The 23,602-nt window shown below is 39.3% G+C and overlaps 1 protein-coding gene across 1 annotated transcript; it reads right to left on the reverse strand.

Moving 5' to 3' along the window:
- Positions 1-139: 139 nt before the first annotated feature.
- On the reverse strand, positions 140-22,094 carry LOC306861182 (E3 ubiquitin-protein ligase DTX4-like). Its single transcript, XM_079403317.1, has 8 exons — positions 21,802-22,094; positions 20,000-20,061; positions 19,692-19,853; positions 19,194-19,255; positions 18,768-19,088; positions 18,502-18,591; positions 15,987-17,768; positions 140-227 (listed from the first exon to the last, which is right to left on the reverse strand). Exons 1-7 carry the CDS (start codon positions 21,822-21,824, stop codon positions 17,541-17,543), a joined length of 948 nt encoding a protein of 315 aa, XP_079259443.1. The 5' UTR covers positions 21,825-22,094; the 3' UTR covers positions 140-227; positions 15,987-17,540.
- Between the last annotated feature and the right edge of the window lie 1,508 nt (positions 22,095-23,602).

The following is a 23,602-nucleotide window of genomic DNA, read 5'->3' on the forward strand; positions in this document are numbered from 1 at the left end:
TTGATTATTTTAGTTGAACATCGCCCCCCACTGAGTCAAATATTTAGTGCCTGACTGACACAAGTAAACTAAGCAAAAAGGGCCACATTTTTAACCAGAGAGAAAAAAAAAAGAACCCAAACCAGCATTTCCTTTTTTTGAGTGCCTTTAATATTTATTCAGTGTTCCAGCAGCTATGTAATATGCAAGAGTTGTTTTGTACATTTTATATTATACAGCAACAGCAGGCACACAACGTCATATGACGTTAATATTAGGTTGGATTTAGGTCGCGACGTCAGGTGACCAAAATTCAATGTCAAGCCAACGTCTAATGACAACGTTGATTTGACGTCCAAGACCGACGTCAATTGACGTTGATATTTAGTTGTTTTCAGGTTGTGTTGGGAAGTAACCAAAATCCAACGTTGAGCCAACGTCTAAAGCCAACGTCATATTGACGTCAAATTCTGATATACAGTCGTCGGGTATGGCAACCAAAACCCAACGTCGCCTAGACGTCATAATGGTAACGTCCACACAACGTCAGATTCTAACATCATTTGACGTTGTTTTTAGGTTGTGGCATTAACTAACCAAAATCCAACGTCGAGCCAACGTCTAAAGCCAACGTCATATTGACGTCAAATACTGATATACAGTCGTCGGGTATGGCAACCAAAACCCAACGTCGCCTAGACGTCATAATGGTAACGTCCACACAACGTCAGATTCTAACATCATTTGACGTTGTTTTTAGGTTGTGGCATTAACTAACCAAAATCCAACGTCGAGCCAACGTCTAAAGCCAACGTCATATTGACGTCAAATACTGATATACAGTGGTCAGGTATGGCAACCAAAACCCAACGTCGGCTAGACGTCATAATGGTAACGTCCACACAACGTCAGATTCTAACATCATTTGACGTTGTTTTTAGGTTGTGGCATTAACTAACCAAAATCCAACGTCGAGCCAACGTCTAAAGCCAACGTCATATTGACGTCAAATACTGATATACAGTGGTCAGGTATGGCAACCAAAACCCAACGTCGGCTAGACGTCATAATGGTAACGTCTACACAACGTCAGATTCTAACATCATTTGACGTTGTTTTTAGGTTGTGGCATTAACTAACCAAAATCCAACGTCGAGCCAACGTCTAAAGCCAACGTCATATTGACGTCAAATACTGATATACAGTGGTCAGGTATGGCAACCAAAACCCAACGTCGCCTAGACGTCATAATGGTAACGTCCACACAACGTCAGATTCTAACATCATTTGACGTTGTTTTAAGGTTGTGGCATTAACTAACCAAAATCCAACGTCGAGCCAACGTCTAAAGCCAACGTCATATTGACGTCAAATACTGATATACAGTCGTCGGTTATGGCAACCAAAACCCAACGTCGTCTAGACGTCACAATGGTAACGTCCACACAACGTCAGATTCTAACATCATTTGACGTTGTTTTTAGGTTGTGGCATTAACTAACCAAAATCCAACGTCGAGCCAACGTCTAAAGCCAACGTCATATTGACGTCAAATACTGATATACAGTGGTCAGGTATGGCAACCAAAACCCAACGTCGCCTAGACGTCATAATGGTAACGTCCACACAACGTCAGATTCTAACATCATTTGACGTTGTTTTTAGGTGGTGGCATTAACTAACCAAAATCCAACGTCGAGCCAACGTCTAAAGCCAACGTCATATTGACGTCAAATACTGATATACAGTGGTCAGGTATGGCAACCAAAACCCAACGTCGGCTAGACGTCATAATGGTAACGTCCACACAACGTCAGATTCTAACATCATTTGACGTTGTTTTTAGGTTGTGGCATTAACTAACCAAAATCCAACGTCGAGCCAACGTCTAAAGCCAACGTCATATTGACGTCAAATACTGATATACAGTCGTCGGTTATGGCAACCAAAACCCAACGTCGCCTAGACGTCACAATGGTAACGTCCACACAACGTCAGATTCTAACATCATTTGACGTTGTTTTTAGGTTGTGGCATTAACTAACCAAAATCCAACGTCGAGCCAACGTCTTAAGCCAACGTCATATTGACGTCAAATACTGATATACAGTGGTCAGGTATGGCAACCAAAACCCAACGTCGGCTAGACGTCATAATGTAACGTCCACACAACGTCAGATTTTAACATCATTTGACGTTGTTTTTAGGTTGTGGCATTAACTAACCAAAATCCAACGTCGAGCCAACGTCTTAAGCCAACGTCATATTGACGTCAAATACTGATATACAGTCGTCAGGTATGGCAACCAAAACCCAACGTCGGCTAGACGTCATAATGGTAACGTCCACACAACGTCAGATTCTAACATCATTTGACGTTGTTTTTAGGTTGTGGCATTAACTAACCAAAATCCAACGTCGAGCCAACGTCTTAAGCCAACGTCATATTGACGTCAAATACTGATATACAGTCGTCAGGTATGGCAACCAAAACCCAACGTCGGCTAGACGTCATAATGGTAACGTCCACACAACGTCAGATTCTAACATCATTTGACGTTGTTTTTAGGTTGTGGCATTAACTAACCAAAATCCAACGTCGAGCCAACGTCTAAAGCCAACGTCATATTGACGTCAAATACTGATATACAGTGGTCAGGTATGGCAACCAAAACCCAACGTCGCCTAGACGTCATAATGGTAACGTCCACACAACGTCAGATTCTAACATCATTTGACGTTGTTTTTAGGTTGTGGCATTAACTAACCAAAATCCAACGTCGAGCCAACGTCTAAAGCCAACGTCATATTGACGTCAAATACTGATATACAGTGGTCAGGTATGGCAACCAAAACCCAACGTCGGCTAGACGTCATAATGGTAACGTCCACACAACGTCAGATTCTAACATCATTTGACGTTGTTTTTAGGTTGTGGCATTAACTAACCAAAATCCAACGTCGAGCCAACGTCTAAAGCCAACGTCATATTGACGTCAAATACTGATATACAGTCGTCGGTTATGGCAACCAAAACCCAACGTCGTCTAGACGTCACAATGGTAACGTCCACACAACGTCAGATTCTAACATCATTTGACGTTGTTTTTAGGTTGTGGCATTAACTAACCAAAATCCAACGTCGAGCCAACGTCTAAAGCCAACGTCATATTGACGTCAAATACTGATATACAGTGGTCAGGTATGGCAACCAAAACCCAACGTCGCCTAGACGTCATAATGGTAACGTCCACACAACGTCAGATTCTAACATCATTTGACGTTGTTTTTAGGTTGTGGCATTAACTAACCAAAATCCAACGTCGAGCCAACGTCTAAAGCCAACGTCATATTGACGTCAAATACTGATATACAGTGGTCAGGTATGGCAACCAAAACCCAACGTCGGCTAGACGTCATAATGGTAACGTCCACACAACGTCAGATTCTAACATCATTTGACGTTGTTTTTAGGTTGTGGCATTAACTAACCAAAATCCAACGTCGAGCCAACGTCTAAAGCCAACGTCATATTGACGTCAAATACTGATATACAGTCGTCGGTTATGGCAACCAAAACCCAACGTCGCCTAGACGTCACAATGGTAACGTCCACACAACGTCAGATTTTAACATCATTTGACGTTGTTTTTAGGTTGTGGCATTAACTAACCAAAATCCAACGTCGAGCCAACGTCTTAAGCCAACGTCATATTGACGTCAAATACTGATATACAGTGGTCAGGTATGGCAACCAAAACCCAACGTCGGCTAGACGTCATAATGGTAACGTCCACACAACGTCAGATTTTAACATCATTTGACGTTGTTTTTAGGTTGTGGCATTAACTAACCAAAATCCAACGTCGAGCCAACGTCTTAAGCCAACGTCATATTGACGTCAAATACTGATATACAGTCGTCAGGTATGGCAACCAAAACCCAACGTCGGCTAGACGTCATAATGGTAACGTCCACACAACGTCAGATTCTAACATCATTTGACGTTGTTTTTAGGTTGTGGCATTAACTAACCAAAATCCAACGTCGAGCCAACGTCTTAAGCCAACGTCATATTGACGTCAAATACTGATATACAGTCGTCAGGTATGGCAACCAAAACCCAACGTCGGCTAGACGTCATAATGGTAACGTCCACACAATGTCAGATTCTAACATCATTTGACGTTGTTTTTAGGTTGTGGCATTAACTAACCAAAATCCAACGTCGAGCCAACGTCTAAAGCCAACGTCATATTGACGTCAAATACTGATATACAGTGGTCAGGTATGGCAACCAAAACCCAACGTCGGCTAGACGTCATAATGGTAACGTCCACACAACGTCAGATTCTAACATCATTTGACGTTGTTTTTAGGTTGTGGCATTAACTAACCAAAATCCAACGTCGAGCCAACGTCTAAAGCCAACGTCATATTGACGTCAAATACTGATATACAGTGGTCAGGTATGGCAACCAAAACCCAACGTCGCCTAGACGTCATAATGATAACGTCCACACAACGTCAGATTCTAACATCATTTGACGTTGTTTTTAGGTTGTGGCATTAACTAACCAAAATCCAACGTCGAGCCAACGTCTAAAGCCAACGTCATATTGACGTCAAATACTGATATACAGTGGTCAGGTATGGCAACCAAAACCCAACGTCGGCTAGACGTCATAATGGTAACGTCTACACAACGTCAGATTCTAACATCATTTGACGTTGTTTTTAGGTTGTGGCATTAACTAACCAAAATCCAACGTCGAGCCAACGTCTAAAGCCAACGTCATATTGACGTCAAATACTGATATACAGTGGTCAGGTATGGCAACCAAAACCCAACGTCGCCTAGACGTCATAATGGTAACGTCCACACAACGTCAGATTCTAACATCATTTGACGTTGTTTTTAGGTTGTGGCATTAACTAACCAAAATCCAACGTCGAGCCAACGTCTAAAGCCAACGTCATATTGACGTCAAATACTGATATACAGTGGTCAGGTATGGCAACCAAAACCCAACGTCGGCTAGACGTCATAATGGTAACGTCCACACAACGTCAGATTCTAACATCATTTGACGTTGTTTTTAGGTTGTGGCATTAACTAACCAAAATCCAACGTCGAGCCAACGTCTTAAGCCAACGTCATATTGACGTCAAATACTGATATACAGTGGTCAGGTATGGCAACCAAAACCCAACGTCGGCTAGACGTCATAATGGTAACGTCCAGACAACGTCAGATTATAAAATCATTTGACGTTGATCTTCAGTTGTTTTTAGGTTGTGGCATTAACTAACCAAAATCCAACGTCGAGCCAACGTCTTAAGCCAACGTCATATTGACGTCAAATACTGATATACAGTCGTCAGGTATGGCATCCAAAACTCAACGTCGCCTAGACGTCATAATGGTAACGTCCACACAACGTCAGATTCTAACATCATTTGATGTTGATCTTCAGTTGTTTTTAGGTTGTGGCATTAACTAACCAAAATCCAACGTCGAGCCAACGTCTCAAGCCAACGTCATATGGACGTCAAATACTGATATACAGTCATCAGGTATGGCAACCAAAACCCAACGTCACCTAGACGTCATAATGTAACGTCCACACAACGTCAGATTCTAACATCATTTGACGTTGTTTTTAGGTTGTGGCATTAACTAACCAAAATCCAACGTCGAGCCAACTTCTTAAGCCAACGTCATATTGACGTCAAATACTGATATAGAGTCGTCAGGTATGGCAACCAAAACCCAACGTCGCCTAGACGTCATAATGGTAACGTCCACACAACGTCAAATTATAACATAATTTGACGTTGATCTATAGTTAGTATTAGGTTGTGGCAAAAAATAACCAAAATCCAACATCAAGCCAACATCTAAAGCCAGGTTCATATTGACGTCAAATACTCATATACAGTCGTCAGGTATGGCAACCAAAACCCAACGTCTCCTAGACATCATATTGGTAATGCTCACTCAGTGTCAAACTCTAACATCATTAGATGTTGACTTCACAATCACGTCATACAGCCATCGAAAAATATTGGTATGTTATCTGATCAGAGTATGCATTTGTTATTTGTGTGAGAGAAACCCTATACCTACTGAGAAATTTGAAATGAGAAAAAAACAAGAGCATAGAGAAAAGGGTCTGAGAGGACTGGAATGCATACATTCCATGCAATTTGTAGAAAACATTCATTCAAATATGGAAAATGTAGAATCCTCAATTTGTCAAATGTGCATGTCTGCGTTATGGAAACACCTTGCTGTGAGGTGACTGCATAACCACGGAGTCATTTGCTGTTGCAAGCAATACAGTGATGAAATGAATAAGAGTACATTCATTATCATAGGCCTCAATTATTGTTGAATTAGTCGCACATCAACATTTAGTTTACATTTTCCCATACCACGAATGCTGTAACAGCATTGCCACTGCAGTCAACAGTGTAATCTGTAGACAAATGTTGCAATTATGACAGTGTTTTTAGTAAGTGTTACTGTGGACAAAGGAATAAACCTAAACCAACAGGTGGTGTAACACTTACAGCAAAGGGTCAGATATAGAAAATGCCACAGTTGTAGGCACAGCTGCATTTAGGCATAAGAGTGGTTATACAGTTGAGGCAAGGGATTTGTTAAAGTTCAAAAGGGTCATCATTGGTCATGTGAATGAAACTGTAATTTACAAGTATAGCCAGACATGTACACACCTTCTCTGTACTCCTAAACCCAACCCTATTTTAACTATAAATTCATATGGAAATTATAGGTGAATAGTGAATGGCACAGATGTGCCTGCCCCTGGTTGTGAGCATAAGTGAAAACACAATTTTACCAATTACTTACATGTAACAGCCTAAAAAAAAAAAAATCAATACATATTTGCTATCTTTTGTTTAAAACATTTTTTTCTACAGTTACAAAGTTGTTTGACGTCTCTCTATGTTGCTTTGTTCGTGATTGGTTAATCTGAATGTCATCCAGGAATCTGACCAATGACAGCAGGGCACGCCTCCTCCCGCTCAGATTTGAATATTGAGCTCAGTCGTTACTGCAGCTCTGTTTATCTGCAGTCCTGCTCCGTTCAGTGCTCTAGGAATGGCTTTCACATGATTGTCTCATATCTGACAGATGAGTTATTATTTTGACCGATTTTGAGTTATGCGGTGTCGATTGAGAACACAGACACAATGGCTATGGACACATAATGGAAACACAGAAGGTAAGTACCTCTTATAATTGTTTTTTTGTTACTGTTAAAGTGATATGATAATCGCGATGACATAATCTGTTTCTGTGTTTTGTTATTATGTTTTAATACTGTCCAGATAAGGCTGTGTGACGATGTCTTGGGCATGATTAAAAGTGACTCGTTGTTGTTGTTGTTATATCGCGAAATGTAAATATATCCGCGTAGCGTTAGTACTACAAGTTCTGGAGGTTCATGTAATAGATACATATACATGAATGACAGAATAAATAGCGGGAGCTGGACCTTAATATGAGTTAAGTACTGAAGGCCGCCTTTTGCTGATCTTATTTTTAATAACAGAATGAAATAGTAAAAATAACAATATTGTTATTTTATTGTCAAATAAAATGTCTCACTCTGGAACATGAACAACTGACATGTGTTCAACAGAGAGATCATGAAACCACCTGAAGAATACTATGTAAACCATGCTTTCGGATCCAACTTACTGCTAAGTGTTTATAAAGCTGGTGAGTAACGTTAGCCAAACTTTTTGTAAGCCTGTCTGTCTCTGTCAGTAAGTCAACAATTACTATTGTTTTATTAAACCTATTAAATATTCGTGTGTGTGTGTGTGTGTGTGTGTGTGTGTGTGTGTGTGTGTTTCCCCTCTCATGGTCCAGAGGTTTTGGGATTGAAAATCTTCTGCCATATGATCTTCTGTAAAAGTGAGTATTCATAATACTTTAATGATCATGTGCCGTTATATGTGAACATGGGCAAAGCAGGCAAACTCTGCACCAAGGCACCACTCTGATTCAAACTTAATTCTTGAGTTTAGCTCACTCAAAATCAAAACTCCCTCATCATTTTCTAACCCTCATGTCTTTTTTAATCTTCTTTTGTGTTCCACAGAAAAAAAAGTCAGTTATGCAGGTTGGAAAAGACATAAGTGAGTAAATGATGACATCATATTCACCTTATTCTTCACATAAAAATGGCCCATTTATAGATTTTATGGGTCTTGCTTCCAGATATTTTTACTTTTTTAGCTGTACAGAACTGCTCGTTTTGCTGCTTGATATTGCAAATTGGTTTGTCATACCATATTATTTTAGTGTATTATCTTAATTATGAACACACTGGTTTGTAATACAAACAGTTTTACTATTTACTGCATGTTGTTATTGTTATTTAAGGCTAATGAACTTGAAGTCTCGCCCATAGGCTTACTTCTGCGGTTAGGAATAAGGTGGATGAAGTATGAAGATACTTGAGTAATTTAATGATCTCCTCAAGTACATTTGTTAGACATCACCGACGTGTGATAGAAAAGCAGTGTAAACAGATTAATAATTTTATTAGTTATAAATATACAGGTATTAGCATTTTAGCAATTGATAAAAATATAATTTTTTTTTTTTTAGTGTACTAATTGCCATTTTTTACATCTGGGAAAAGTTATTTGTTGTGAATACTCATTTCTTTATTTGTATTTCCTGTAGCTCAAATAGTAGAGCATGGCGCTAGCAACGCCAAGATCATGGGTTCGATTCCCAGGGAAAGCAAGAGCTGATAAAATGTAGAAACTGTAACTTGAATGCAATGTAAGCCGCTTTGGATAAAAGCGTCTGCTAAATGTAAATGTCTTTATAATTACTCAATTGCTCAAGGGTACCTCAAGCCCTGTTTACACTAGTGGGTTTCCTGCCAGGACTGAGACTCGAACCCATGACCTTCAGACTACAAGTCTGCCTCTCTAACGATTAGGTCACAGCTAAATAATTAAATTAGTCAGAATATCTCATAATGTCAAATGTTGTTTAAAGAAAAGGTACACAAATGGAATCCTCCTTTTTAAGGACTTTTCAATAAATCTGTTGTCTTTTTTTTTTGCATTTATTTAACCCCCAGATGCAGCAAGGATCCAGCTGATTACTTCAGATTTGGAGGACTGCTCTTTATCTACTGTGTCTGTCACTTCTGGTGCAGAATCATGGACCTTTATTTGTATGTTTTGATTTTACTTTTTATTACACTTGTGTAGCTAGTATTCAGGATTAAAATACAATGTAATTTTTTTCCACATATATTATCAGAGCTATATTGGAGCCCAAAAGGGTCAATCGAATATTGATAAAAACACTATAAACCTGATTGGGATAATAAAGTCGTGGATGTGGGGAAGTCGTGGCCTAATGGTTAGAGAGTCAGACTCGTAATCGAAAGGTTGCGAGTTCGAGCCCCCGGCTGGCAGGAATTGTAGGTGGGGGGAGGGAATGTCCAGCGCTCTCTCCACCCTCAATACCACGACTGAGGTGCCCTTGAGCAAGGCACCGAACCCCCAATTGCTCCCCGGGCGCCGCAGCATGGCTGCCCACTGCTCCGGGTGTGTGTTCACGGTGTGTGTGTGTGCGTGTGTGTGCATTTGTTCACTACTCACTGCTGTGTGTGTGCACTTGGATGGGTTAAACGCAGAGCACCAATTTCGAGTATGGGTCACCATACTTGACAATACGTCACGACTTTAAGTACAGTTCCCTGCACAATCTTTTTCAAAGAAAAAAATTATGATACTAACCCTAATTTTTTCAATTGCTTCTCAAGAATTCCTCTTCAGGAAATTTGTTTACACAAATTTACATCTGAATAATGAAACAGTTTTAAAGAGATACTCCACCCCAAAATGAAAATTTTGTCATTAATCAATTACCACCATGTCGTTCCAAACCCATAAAAGCTTTGTTCGTCTTCTGAATACAATTTAAGATATTTTGGATGAAAACTGGGAGGCTTGTCAATGTCCCATTGACTGCCAAGTACATTACACAGTCAAGGTCCAGAAAAGTATGAATCACATCGCCAGAATACTCCGTCTGCCATCAGTGGTTCAATCATTATGTTATGAAGTGACGAGAATACTGTTTGTGTCAACGTAGCGCCATTTTGGAGATTATGCCCTGGACACAAAATGTGTACACTCTTCTGTATCAGCCTCGACACAGGGATGCGTTTTCTGCGTTGATTTATGCTTTGATTTGAACGCAAACAGCGCATCCCTGTGTCAAGGCTGATACAGAAGAGTGTATGTGTTTTGCGTCCAGGGCATAATCTCCAAAATGGCGCTGTGCTGATGCAGAGGAGACGTTACGGTGCCTAATTGTTGAATAAAGTCATTATTTTTGTTGTATTTCTATATAAAAAGTATTCTTATCGCTTCATAACATTACATAACATATTCTGACAATGTGTTTCATACTTTTCTGGACCTTGACAGTGTAATTTACTTGGCAGTCAATGGGACAGACAGAAGCCTCCCGGGTTTCATCCAAAATATCTTAAATTGTGTTCCGAAGATGAATGAAGCTTTTACATGCTTGGAACAACATGGGGGTAAGTGATTAATGACAATTTTCATTTTGGGGTGGAGTATCCCTTTAAGCCTGGAATACACTACACGACTTTTAAAAATCTGAACAGATTTTTAAATCACCAGGCATCATACACTTACCGATTTTGTAAATAATGACAAAGGAAAGCTGGGCATCATATATAATTAGGCCTGGAATACACTACACGTTTTTTGTCCTGATTTTCCGCCAATTTACAGTCTGGAGAAGTTGACACTAGTTGCCGAAAGTCAGAGCCAGTCTGCAGATTTGATAGTCACAGACTCCGGTTTTTTAGCTTCAGACTCAGATTCTATCCAGTTGGAGGATATCAAAAATGTTTGATATTTTCAGCCGATTTTAGAACGTATATTGTTTCCATTTGTCACGCGTCTCCAAGGCTCATGTTTCTGAGTGAGTTTGTTGTGCTCTGAACAACTTTAAAGTCTGGTAGTGTATGATCCTCGGTCATGTTGTGTATGATGCCCAGTTTTCCTTTGTCACGATTTACAAAGTCAGTATATAGCCAGGTCCATAAATATTGGGACATCAACACAATTCTAACATTTTTGGCTCTATACACCACCACAATGGATTTCAAATGAAACGAACAAGATGTGCTTTAACTGCAGACTGTCAGCTTTAATTTGAGGGTATTTGCATCCAAATCAGGTGAACGGTGTAGGAATTACAACAGTTTGTATATGTGCCTCCCACTTGTTAAGGGACCAAAAGTAATGGGACAGAATAATAATCAAATCAAACTTTCACTTTTTAATACTTGGTTGCAAATCCTTTGCAGTCAATTACACCCTGAAGTCTGGAACGCATAGACATCACCAGACGCTGAGTTTCATCCCTGGTGGTGCTCTGCCAGGCCTCTACTGCAACCGTCTTCAGTTCCTGCTTGTTCTTGGGGCATTTTCTCTTCAGTTTGGTCTTCAGCAAGTGAAATGGATGCTCAATCGGATTCAGGTCAGGTGATTGACTTGGCCATTGCATAACAGTCCACTTCTTTCCCTTCAAAAACTCTTTGGTTGCTTTTGCAGTATGCTTTGGGTCATTGTCCATCTGCACTGTGAAGCGCCGTCCAGTGAGTTCTGAAGCATTTGGCTGAATAGGAGCAGATAATATTGCCCGAAACACTTCAGAATTCATCCTGCTGCTTTTGTCAGCAGTCACATCATCAATAAATACAAGAGAACCAGTTCCACTGGCAGCCATACATGCCAACGCCATGACACTACCACCACCATGCTTCACTGATGAGGTGGTATGCTTCGGATCATGAGCAGTTCCTTTCCTTCTCCATACTCTTCTCTTCCCATCACTCTGGTACAAGTTGATCTTGGTCTCATCTGTCCATAGGATGTTGTTCCAGAACTGTGAAGGCTTTTTTCGATGCCGTTTGGCAAACTCTAATCTGGCCTTCCTGTTTTTGAGGCTCACCAATGGTTTACATCTTGTGGTGAACCCTCTGTATTCACTCTGGTGAAGTCTTCTCTTGATTGTTGACTTTGACACACATACACCTACCTCCTGGAGAGTGTTCTTGATCTGGCCAACTGTTGTGAAGGGTGTTTTCTTCACCAGGGAAAGAATTCTTTGGTCATCCACCACAGTTGTTTTCCGTGGTCTTCCGGGTCTTTTGGTGTTGCTGAACTCACCGGTGCATTCCTTCTTTTTAAGAATGTTCCAAACAGTTGTTTTGGCCACGCCTAATGTTTTTGCTATCTCTCTGGGTTTGTTTTGTTTTTTTCAGCCTAATGATGGCTTGCTTCACTGATAGTGACAGCTCTTTGGATCTCATCTTGACAGTTGACAGCAACAGATTCCAAATGCAAATAGCACACTTGAAATTAACTCTGGACATTTTATCTGCTCATTGTAATTGGGATAGTGAGGGAGTAACACACACCTGGCCATGGAACAGCTGAGAAGCCAATTGTCCCATTACTTTTGGTCCCTTAACAAGTGGGAGGCACATATGCAAACTGTTGTAATTCCTACACTGTTCACCTGATTTGGATGTAAATACCCTCAAATTAAAGCTGACAGTCTGCAGTTAAAGCACATCTTGTTCGTTTCATTTGAAATCCATTGTGGTGGTGTATAGAGCCAAAAATGTTAGAATTGTGTCGATGTCCCAATATTTATGGACCTGACTGTATGTATGATGCCTAGTGTTTTAAAAATCTGTTCAGATTTGAAAAGTCATGTAGTGTAATCCAGCCTTTAGAATTAATAGTCGTTTGAAACTTGTAGATGTTTTGTATTTCTTGTGCTGAGAATATTTAATTCAACTCATTAACTTCTCATCAAACTGTTCTGTTAATTGGTACAGTATTTTAAATGTTGAAATGTATTTCCTTTCAAATTTGCACTGTTTTACTTCAAAAACTGAATGATTGCATTTTCAGTTTTGTACAGTATATGTAGAGACTTTGTATTTTGTCTTTCAAAATAAAACTTTTATTAATTTACAATTGTCAGCATCCTTTAACACTATAATTTTTTGTTTTTTAATAAGCTGTAAAATAAGAAGTGTTTCTCTGTAGAACGTTTAGGCTAGTATTTTACTTTTAGCACTTTATTGAATGCGTTTGATCATAATAATCTAGGAAAATCTGTGAAAGGACAGTGTTCCTCTGTACACGGTTTAGTGATATCACTTTATTTAATTGGTCAGTAAAAAATCCATAAAGTAAGTTTTACACTGTTAAAAAAATAAAGAAACGGTCAAATGACTGGCAGTAACGGTTGCCAAACAAAAAACATAAAACTGAAGTAAATAAAAAAATGGGACAAACCACGCTCATATTGATGTAATGTGGAATACCATTCATATGCCTTAAATACGGGATGATTCTATGTTAATGTCAAGCCTTGTTTGCAAATGTGTGCTAATATTGCCAACTTACAAAATAATGACAGACTGCTGATATTACTGAACTCATACTGTGAAATATCCCAAAACATTGCTTTTGGTACCATATAAGAGTCATAATTTGCTCAGTCAGTTGTTTGTTCTCTCACTTTTGTGTACATACAACAGACCCAAGTGAATGATTAGAGATTTTTCCTCACTGCCTTTTAGCATTAACACCAGGAAGGTTTTAGGTTTCGCAATATCAGTTTTGTCTTCAGAAGATAAAAGCATAGCAATTTGGGTGGGCCCATGATCTTCCATCTAGCACCACAGTACAACCAATGTGACATCTACATTAGATATGACAAACCTAACACAAACTATAACAAGCGGTTCATAATGTGTTATGTATAATTAATTATTTGGACATTTAACTCCTCTTCCTTTTGTATTCACAGGTTGATAACAAATGTGGTAATGGCCAGTTTCGATAGGGATGTAATGCAGTGTTTGTCCACTGTTGGAGGCTGACAAAAATCAGGTTGACATCAGAACTTAATGTAAGATTGACGTCAACCTCTAATGTTGGATAGATGTTGCATTTTTCATTTTCACCCAAAATACAACATCTGTCCAACGTTGGGTTCTGACGTCAATCTGACGTTGGGTTCTGACATCAATTTGACGTTGGGTTCTGACGTCAACCTGATTTTCATTTTCAACCAAAATACAACGTCTGTCCAACGTTGGGTTCTGACGTCAATCTGACGTTGGGTTCTGACGTCAACCTGATTTTCATTTTCAACCAAAATACAACGTCTGTCCAACGTTGGGTTCTGACGTCAATCTGACGTTGGGTTCTGACGTCAACCCGATTTTCATTTTCAACCAAAATACAACGTCTGTCCAACGTCGGAGATTGACGTCAATTTGACGTTGGGTTTTGACATCAGTCTGACGTTGGATTCTGACGTCAACCCAATTTTCATTTTCAACCAAAATACAACGTCTGTCCAACGTCGGAGATTGACGTCAATCTGACGTTGGGTTCTGACATCAGCCTGACGTTGGGTTCTGACGTCAACCCGATTTTCATTTTCAACCAAAATGCAACGTCTGTCCAACGTTGGAGATTGACGTCAATCTGACGTTGGATTCTGACGTCAACCCGATTTTCATTTTCAACCAAAATACAACGTCTGTCCAACGTTGGAGATTGACGTCAATCTGACGTTGGGTTCTGACATCATTCTGACGTTGGGTTCTGACGTCAACCTGATTTTCATTTTCAACCAAAATACAACGTCTGTCCAACGTTGGGTTCTGACGTTGGGTTCTGACATCAATCTGACGTTGGGTTCTGACGTCAACCCGATTTTCATTTTCAACCAAAATACAACGTCTGTCCAACGTCGGAGATTGACGTTGGGTTTTGACATCAGTCTGACGTTGGATTCTGACGTCAACCCGATTTTCATTTTCAACCAAAATACAACGTCTGTCCAACGTCGGAGATTGACGTCAATCTGACGTTGGGTTCTGACATCAGCCTGACGTTGGGTTCTGACGTCAACCCGATTTTCATTTTCAACCAAAATGCAACGTCTGTCCAACGTTGGAGATTGACGTCAATCTGACGTTGGGTTCTGACGTCAACCCGATTTTCATTTTCAACCAAAATACAACGTCTGTCCAACGTTGGAGATTGACGTCAATCTGACGTTGGGTTCTGACATCATTCTGACGTTGGGTTGTGACGTCAACCCGATTTTCATTTTCAACCAAAATGCAACGTCTGTCCAACGTCGGAGATTGACGTCAATCTGACGTTGGGTTCTGACGTCAACCCGATTTTCATTTTCAACCAAAATGCAACGTCTGTCCAACGTCGGAGATTGACGTCAATCTGACGTTGGGTTCCGACGTCAATCTGACGTTGGGTTCCGACGTCAATTTGACGTTGGGTTCTGACGTCAACCCGATTTTCACTTTCAACCAAAATACAACGTCTCTCCGACGTTGGGTTCTGACGTCAATCTGACGTTGGGTTCTGACGTCAACCCGATTTTCACTTTCAACCAAAATACAACGTCTGTCCAACGTTGGAGATTGACATCAATCTGACGTTGGGTTCCGACGTCAATCTGACGTTGGGTTCTGACGTCAATCTGACGTTGGGTTCTGACGTCAATTTGACGTTGGGTTCTGACGTCAACCCGATTTTCACTTTCAACCAAAATACAACGTCTCTCCGACGTTGGGTTCTGACGTCAATCTGACGTTGGGTTCTGACGTCAACCCGATTTTCACTTTCAACCAAAATACAACGTCTCTCCGACGTTGGGTTCCGACGTCAATCTGACGTTGGGTTCCGACGTCAATCTGACGTTGGGTTCTGACGTCAATCTGACGTTGGGTTCTGACGTCAACCCGATTTTCACTTTCAACCAAAATACAACGTCTCTCCGACGTTGGGGTCCAACGTCAATCTGACGTCATATTGACGTCCGGTGCCTGCTGGGTTAGTTCTCCTAGCTCCGTTCTCTGAATTCACAGTTTTCATCCTGGCAGCGGTGCCATTTTCACTGTTGTCTCCATAGCAACTATCATGAGGAACTTGGCTGGACAATAAATCAAATCATACAAGTGCAATAAAAGGAATTAAAAACTTCACAGTGGAAAAAAACCTAATAGCTTATAAGAAAAAGTTAAATCAATTAAAAGTATATTATAAAAAATGATACAACAAAAAGAAATACTCATTTACTTCCACAACATGCTTCTGGATGCAGGGGGAAAATAATTGTGTACATAAAACACATACATACAGCACATCAACAATAAATGTAAGTTTACACATTTGCATGTACATACATGCAGTCTTTTCTTCAAAAGCTTTGTAAACAGGTCCACCACAGACCTACCGAAAACCGACCAGAAAGGCAACCGGAGATAGTTTGTCCACAGGATACAACTTCAACGGACTTAACAGGGTAGGTTAGTTGCTCTTCATGACCATTTAAAAGGCCCAAACCTTCAACTTTGGAGAATCTAAACCTTGATTGTTCCTAAACTGGTGATAAAAAAAAACAAAAAAACACTATAATTGAGCTTGGCTCAGTTTGCGCACAGGCCCGGTTTGTAATTCTTCACTCTCCGACAGCAAATCCAATCACAAAGAAATGAGTTTTCACTAAATTTGTGCATTGTCCATCCGTTGGCCTCCAATCTCATCTTGGCTCAACATTTCTTTAATACTGATCAACAAAGCAGTTTACACTGAATGTCTCTTTCATCCCTGGACAGAGATTGGTTTCCATCCCAAAATCAATGACAATGCAGGTTTCTCGTTTTGACATTATAAAATAATGTAAGATACAATAAAATAAGTACAAATATAAGTGGTTAATGTAAATACTGCAAACATTTCGAAAACTATGTCGTCAAATAAATACCGTGGTTATTACTGGAATGTATATGTTAACAAGTGCCACTATGAGGCAGTAAACATTCACGTTCCAGCATCTAAAACTGCAACTGGAGCTTCAAAGTTGGCAACAAGTGGCGGCCTCGGTTACACCGAGACGTAATCGCCTCTGTGCCGAATGATACAACTACATGCACAGAAGTACCTTTGTTTTGCGAACCCTTCACAGAACTACAATACATTAAATGGTTGACAATACACCGGCAGTTCGGTTTTTCGTCCATGTCTGCAGCCCACTAGCCGCAAAATTGCACCGTACCAAATCTAGTTTCTGTGGGGAGGACGCTAACAGGAATTTTCAAAAAGACAACGCCTCCACCACAATATCACGCACAGTGCAATGTTGTTTGTAAATGACAGCTCTTGCAGCTGGCCGTCCCACTTCTGACAGGCTCGTACAATTTCTTTAGCAGTAGGAGGGCTAATATCACTGAAAAAAAGGAGCAATGATGACTTCTAAACCTTTAAACTTTGTATTTTTTTCATTTCGAAAGTGTCTCAGGTATTCTGAGAAACAAGAGCTGGGAATTGAATTCAGATTTGGCAACACCAACACAAAATAACATTCAGTCTTTGTCGTCCGACTTGAATTTTCAGTCCCTCAGACACTCTTCCTCAGTGATGCCTTGCGCCCTCAGCTCTTCCAAGACGTTGTCAAGGTGACCAGAGTCAGGGTAACCGTGGCCGGTCAGGTTGGACCCAAACTCGGTCTTGTGATGCACCTCGTTCCAAATGACTGTATCCGTCTCGCCCGTGGTGCTGGATGTGCCCACTGAGAAGATCAGCCGGCGGTCCCAAGCGACCAGCAACAGCTTCAACACCTATCAGAGCAGGAATTGTTTAGAATAAAAGCTGAAGAACCTCAAATGTTAAAGTTGGAATGTGTAAAAAAAAAAAAAAAAAAAAAAAAAGAAACCGTCAAAAAGCCCCATTTCAGCCCCAGGAGTCAAGATTATAAATTATATATAGAGAGAGAGATTATATTTTATACTTGTATTTCATTTCTGTTTAATTCAATCATTGCCTTTGAAGTTTAATAACACATTAAGCCATATTGCGATTCCTATTTTTCCATCCCTAAATTTAAGACTTTTGAAAGTATGAACACTTTTCTTATGCAATCTACGATATATAATGGGATACATCACCCAAAAATTTATATTTTGTCATCATTTACATACGCTTATGATGTTCCAAACCTGCATGAATTTCTTTTTTTTGTTGAACATAAAAGAGGATATTTTGAAGAATATGGGTAACCAAACCAGTTTCTGGTAGCCACTGACCTCCATATCAAGGAGAAAAAATACTATGGAAGTCAATGGCTACCGGCAACTGTTTGGTTACCAACATTTTTGTGTTTAATAGAAGAAAGAAATGCATACAGCTCGACAGAATTTTTATTTTTTGGTGAACTATTCATATACTATATAGTCTTTTTACAACCTTGCGAACAACTCTGATAAAACTAACTAAAAGTAAGATTTTGAAGGACACTCAGTAACCCTATTAGAGGATGAACGAGATTGTGTTTGCCAATGTCTGGAGACTCACCAGGCGGCCTTTCTCACTGTCAGGGAGGTAGCAGTGTCTTGGAAATCCACGGGCTGTGAAGGGCTTCCCGGGGTTGGGATGCTCTGGACCCTAAAACAATCGTAGACAGAGCTGTTTAGACCTACATTATGGTTATATAATGTATGAATGCCATTACATAACACTGCAGCAACTCAACATGTAATGTAGGTGGCACAAATGCCAATGTGAATGAATGCTCTGGGCAGCGCAGTGGTTTTAAACAAGCTCTAAATTAAGAGTCTTACTTGAATGCCAGGGGGTATGTTGTAGATAATCCGGATGGTTTTGCAGTCAGGGTGTCCAGGAAGGGAGTGAGGAATGACGTGGTATTCCATCTTTCCTGGTGGCTGGTTGCCAGTTTTAACACCGTAGATGGTCTTGCAGGTGGGACACTGAAGGCTGCCGTCTTTGTTGCCATTGTTGTACATGGCCACCAGGCACTGCAGGTGGTACTGATGCCCACACTGAGACAGACGACCCACTGACTCTGCTCGAGAAATGCCACCGACACCTGGGCCTTTATAGCCAGATGGGCCACAGAGAGACTCCATACAGATAGTACAATCCTAAAAAAACATCAAATTAATAGAGAAAAAGAGAGAAAGAAAAAAAATAATTGAATCTAATGAAAAATAATTAAAATAAGAAAAATATGAAACATGTATATTTACCTCCTCAGGTGGGTTGCGGACTTTCTGGAGATATCTTCTAACAACTTCTTCTGAAGTTCTACCTGCTCAAATGACAGAAAAAGTGAAATAAAATACGGATTTAGAGAAATAATCACAAAGATGTGACATGATATATAAAATATAAATATATAGATATTGTTTATACATACACTACTGGTCTAAAGTTTGGAATAAAGATTATTAATGCTTTTGAAAGACATCTCTTATGCTTACTAAGACTGCACTTATTTGATTACAAATACAGTAAAAACAGTAATAGTGTGAAATTTTATTTCACTTCATTATTATTAATAATATTAAATAATAATAATAATAATAATTAAGTAATTATTAATAATATTTCACAATATTAATACAATGCTTTTATTGTGTTTTGAAATATATATATATATATATATATATATATATATATATATATATATATGTTCATTTTTTTAAGGTAATTGTAATTTGCATTAAACTGTCTTTGCTCCTTGCCTTTGCGGGCCTGCTTCTTTGTTGTTTTCCGGCAGCAGTGGCCGAGGCCTGGCACAGGTTTGATGTCACTCTTGCTGACAGGTGGGGGGTGGAGCACAAGTTTGGGTGGGCGGGTCAAGCAGACCGGGAGTCCAGCGGCGCTCATTAGAATCCCAGTGATACCTATCCAATAAGAAGAGACAATTTCAATCCGTTTTGTATCCATTTATTTTTAGGTTCACTGTCTTCAGTTGTAAAATTATCCCAAATTATACTATATTTAATCATCACAGTCACTATTTATAACTTATTTGCATATTGTTTCTCACCTGCCAAAGCTGGATGGACAGGACTGGATCCATTTAAGTTCTTCACTGGGACGGTGGGGACTCTATAAAGATACAAAAAAAGAAATAAGACATGAAACATGCTTCCACTACGCAAGCAACCACTCACCAATCAGAAACACCCACACACACACCTCAATGGTCTTATCGATAATCATAATCTGGATCCGAACAGAAATAACCATGTTGTTGTCACAGCTACACCTGCTTGCGTATCACCCCCATCCTGACCTGCAGACATGCCGAGTCACACTGCGGTTTGTAAACGAGGTCACACCTTCTGTCAAACCTGCTGCTGCCACAAACAAAACTGGCACTGAGTCAGCAGACAACAGCAGTGTGTGCCGCACATCAAAACCTCACATGACCAGACAATCTGTTGTCCTTGTGTGGGGATTTTCAGATTGCCAGAGTGTACTTGGTCAAACATTTCCAGTTCATCTCACCTCAACATTACAGAACATATGAGGTAAACTATAAAAGTTAACCAACAGTGATATTTTGAACAACCAAAAACTACTAGTAAAGACAACTAAGGTAAAATTGTTCTTCTGTTAAACTTAAAAACCAAACCAAATCACAATAACCACTGATAAATGACACTGTATTCTATTGTTCGAAACTTTTCTACACCTTATAATTAAGGGTTGGCTGTTAAAGGGGTCATATGATGCTTTTTTAAAGGTCATTATTGTGTGTATTTGGTGTAACAGAATATGTTGACATGCTTTAATGTTCAAAAAACACATTTTTCAAATACTGTACATTATTGTAGGTCCTCTATGCATCGCCTCTCTCAAACGCATCATTTTCTACAAAGCCCCTCCTTCTGACAAGTGCAGTCTGCTCTGATTGGCCAGCTGACAGTGCGTTGTGATTGGCCGAACACCACAAGTGCGCGTCGGAAATGTAACGCCCCTTTCCATAATCGTGAGCTTCAGCTGTCAAGTTAGTTTTATCAATTCAAGCCCGAGAGGGGAACAGAGTAGCTTGACAGACAGTGATGATGCCTGAATGTATTTGCACACAAGCCGCGGTTAAGACGATTTCTGACGGGCTGTACACTCCGCTGTGATGTGACCTTGCTCCCCTCACAGATACACGACGCGTTACGCGCAAAACTCCACATTTGAACAGTCAATAGCAAATACTTTAATAACAAAAAACATACTTACAGTCACTGATTCAGAAGCGCCAGATTGTCATAGCAAAGTCAGAATTTACCCTTTTTTTTTTTTTTTTTGAAATAGCTTTCATGCATAGCCAGCCTTGTACTATACTAGGTTCACGAAACTGTCGTTCATAAAATGAGTTGCTCAAATTCGAACATTTGGGTTGTGCTGCTGTTCAAATCTTATCCAATGATTCCTAAATGCATCTACTTTCGGAAGGCCAAATAAAGTGCTTTTGCTTTGGCATTGAAACACAGTGTCTCCCGGAAATGGCTGCATCAACACTACTGCGGTTACTGAAACCACGCATTCTTTCTTTGCGTGAACATTTGGGCGGCATTACGCAAATATTTCCACATCGTGACATAGACATGTGGGGGCGTGTTTGAATGGACGAGTCTTAACTTTTATAAAGAATATTTCTTTGGGTTTGAGACTTTAGTTTTTGCAACTTTAGGAATCTCATCTATGCAAGAACAACTTGTAACACTCCAAAGAGAAAGGAAAACTTGAAATTGCATCATATGACCCCTTTAAAAACGATTAAAGAAGCTTTAATTAGCTTACCAATTACTGAATGAACAAGACAATAACATGTTCAAAGATACTCACTGTTTGACCTTGATAACAGTCATGCCTCAACTATTCAGATGATCTCCAAAGAAAAAATGGAATCTAATAGGAAACACTCAAGAGTAATGTTTGGATTCTGCCTGGCGTTCTGCTCTCAAACTTCTTCAACGAATGTTTGGCAGTCTCTGTAGTCAGATTGATTTGTTTTCCCCTCTAGATGGCCTGGAATCAATGTAGTTTTGTTCACATATATCCCCTGTCTCTTTCTGCGAGTTGTTCTTCTGCTGGATGAGGTTGTCTTGGCTCGCTCTGTCAGCTGTCGCTCTTATAGTGCTAATCCTCGAGTTTCCATCTGTTGACGAGCAGCTAGGAAAGGAGGTGATCCACGTCACAGAGACCCGGGATTACCACTCAACGTCACACACTGACACACTGCCATTAGGTTCCATCACACTGGCACATAGTGCAAGATAGTTGCTTACACACACACATACACACAAACATCCATACCATACCATGTGTGCGTCCTGCACGAGTTCAAACATTTTGGTCGTATATGGGCATGCACAGACAGTGACTATATTGACACAGACACAAGGATATATATGGATGAATCCCACAAAATCTGTCAAGAACATGCCGGGGGTCTTATTTCACTCCAAATTGCAAAAATGACTTGCAAAAATACTGATAGATAGACAGACAGATACACACATACACAACCACACACAAATATAAATATATGCTAAATAATTAGTATTATTGTTATTTTTATTTTTAATAATAATTAGTATTATTGTTTGTATTTTATATGAATATATTTTATTATTTATATTTATTACTTCATACATAAATTACTTTATATATAATTAATATTATTACTATTAAATAAATATATGTGTGTGCGTCAAATATATATATATATATATGGGTCAATGACGTGACGCCTACATTTCTGTCCGATTGCATTTTTTTTTTTTTGAATTTATTGAATTTTATTCTGTGGAACAGTAGTACAAAACGAAAAGCAGCTGTACAAATTTAGATCCCACCCCAACCCATCTCACCCCTTGGTAGACTTAAAAAAAAAAAATAAATAAATAAAATATATATATATATATATATATATATATATATATATTACTTAATATTAACAGATAAACAAATGAAGGTGAAAAATGTAAATGTGCAGTATTTCTGAAAAATATTTTTTTAAATATAAAATCAATTAATTGGAGATGCTTTTTATGATTAAAATGTAATGGAACAATTCAAATGGAATCCAGAAAATAATGGAAAACAGAATTTGGTACAGATAAAACTGCAAAACTCAATTAATTAGACAGGCTTTTTGATTAATCAAATTTAAAAAACTGAATTTGGAAATAAAACGGATTTCATAGGGCCCTATAATTATTAAAAAAAAAATTGTGGTAATAAAAAATGGATTTAAGTGAACAATAGCTTTTAAAATGACTTAAAGTTCATATATAATAGCAATGATGCAATAATAATTAGTTCAAATAAAGTATCAAAAGCAAAAAATCATATGGTTTTATTGAACAAAACTGTTAACATATATAATGTATTATAAAGGAGTTTACGGTTTAAAATTATGTGATTGCTAAAGCCTGCTTCTTTTCATTTTAAGATATGATTTTCTTTATAAAGTACGGATACAAATTAGTAATCAATAATTAATTATTATTCTACTACTCTGCGCGCCTCCCCTGACATGCTCTCGCGCACCACACAATGAAGTAGACCGACTCTGCTTGCGTTCAGGGAGTCCAGAAAAACTTGTGTAGCCTGCTCTGCTAACGGAGGTAGCCTCACGCTA

Source organism: Barbus barbus, assembly GCF_936440315.1.
Source record: "Barbus barbus genome assembly, chromosome: 1".
NCBI classification, from domain to species: Eukaryota; Metazoa; Chordata; class Actinopteri; order Cypriniformes; family Cyprinidae; genus Barbus; species Barbus barbus.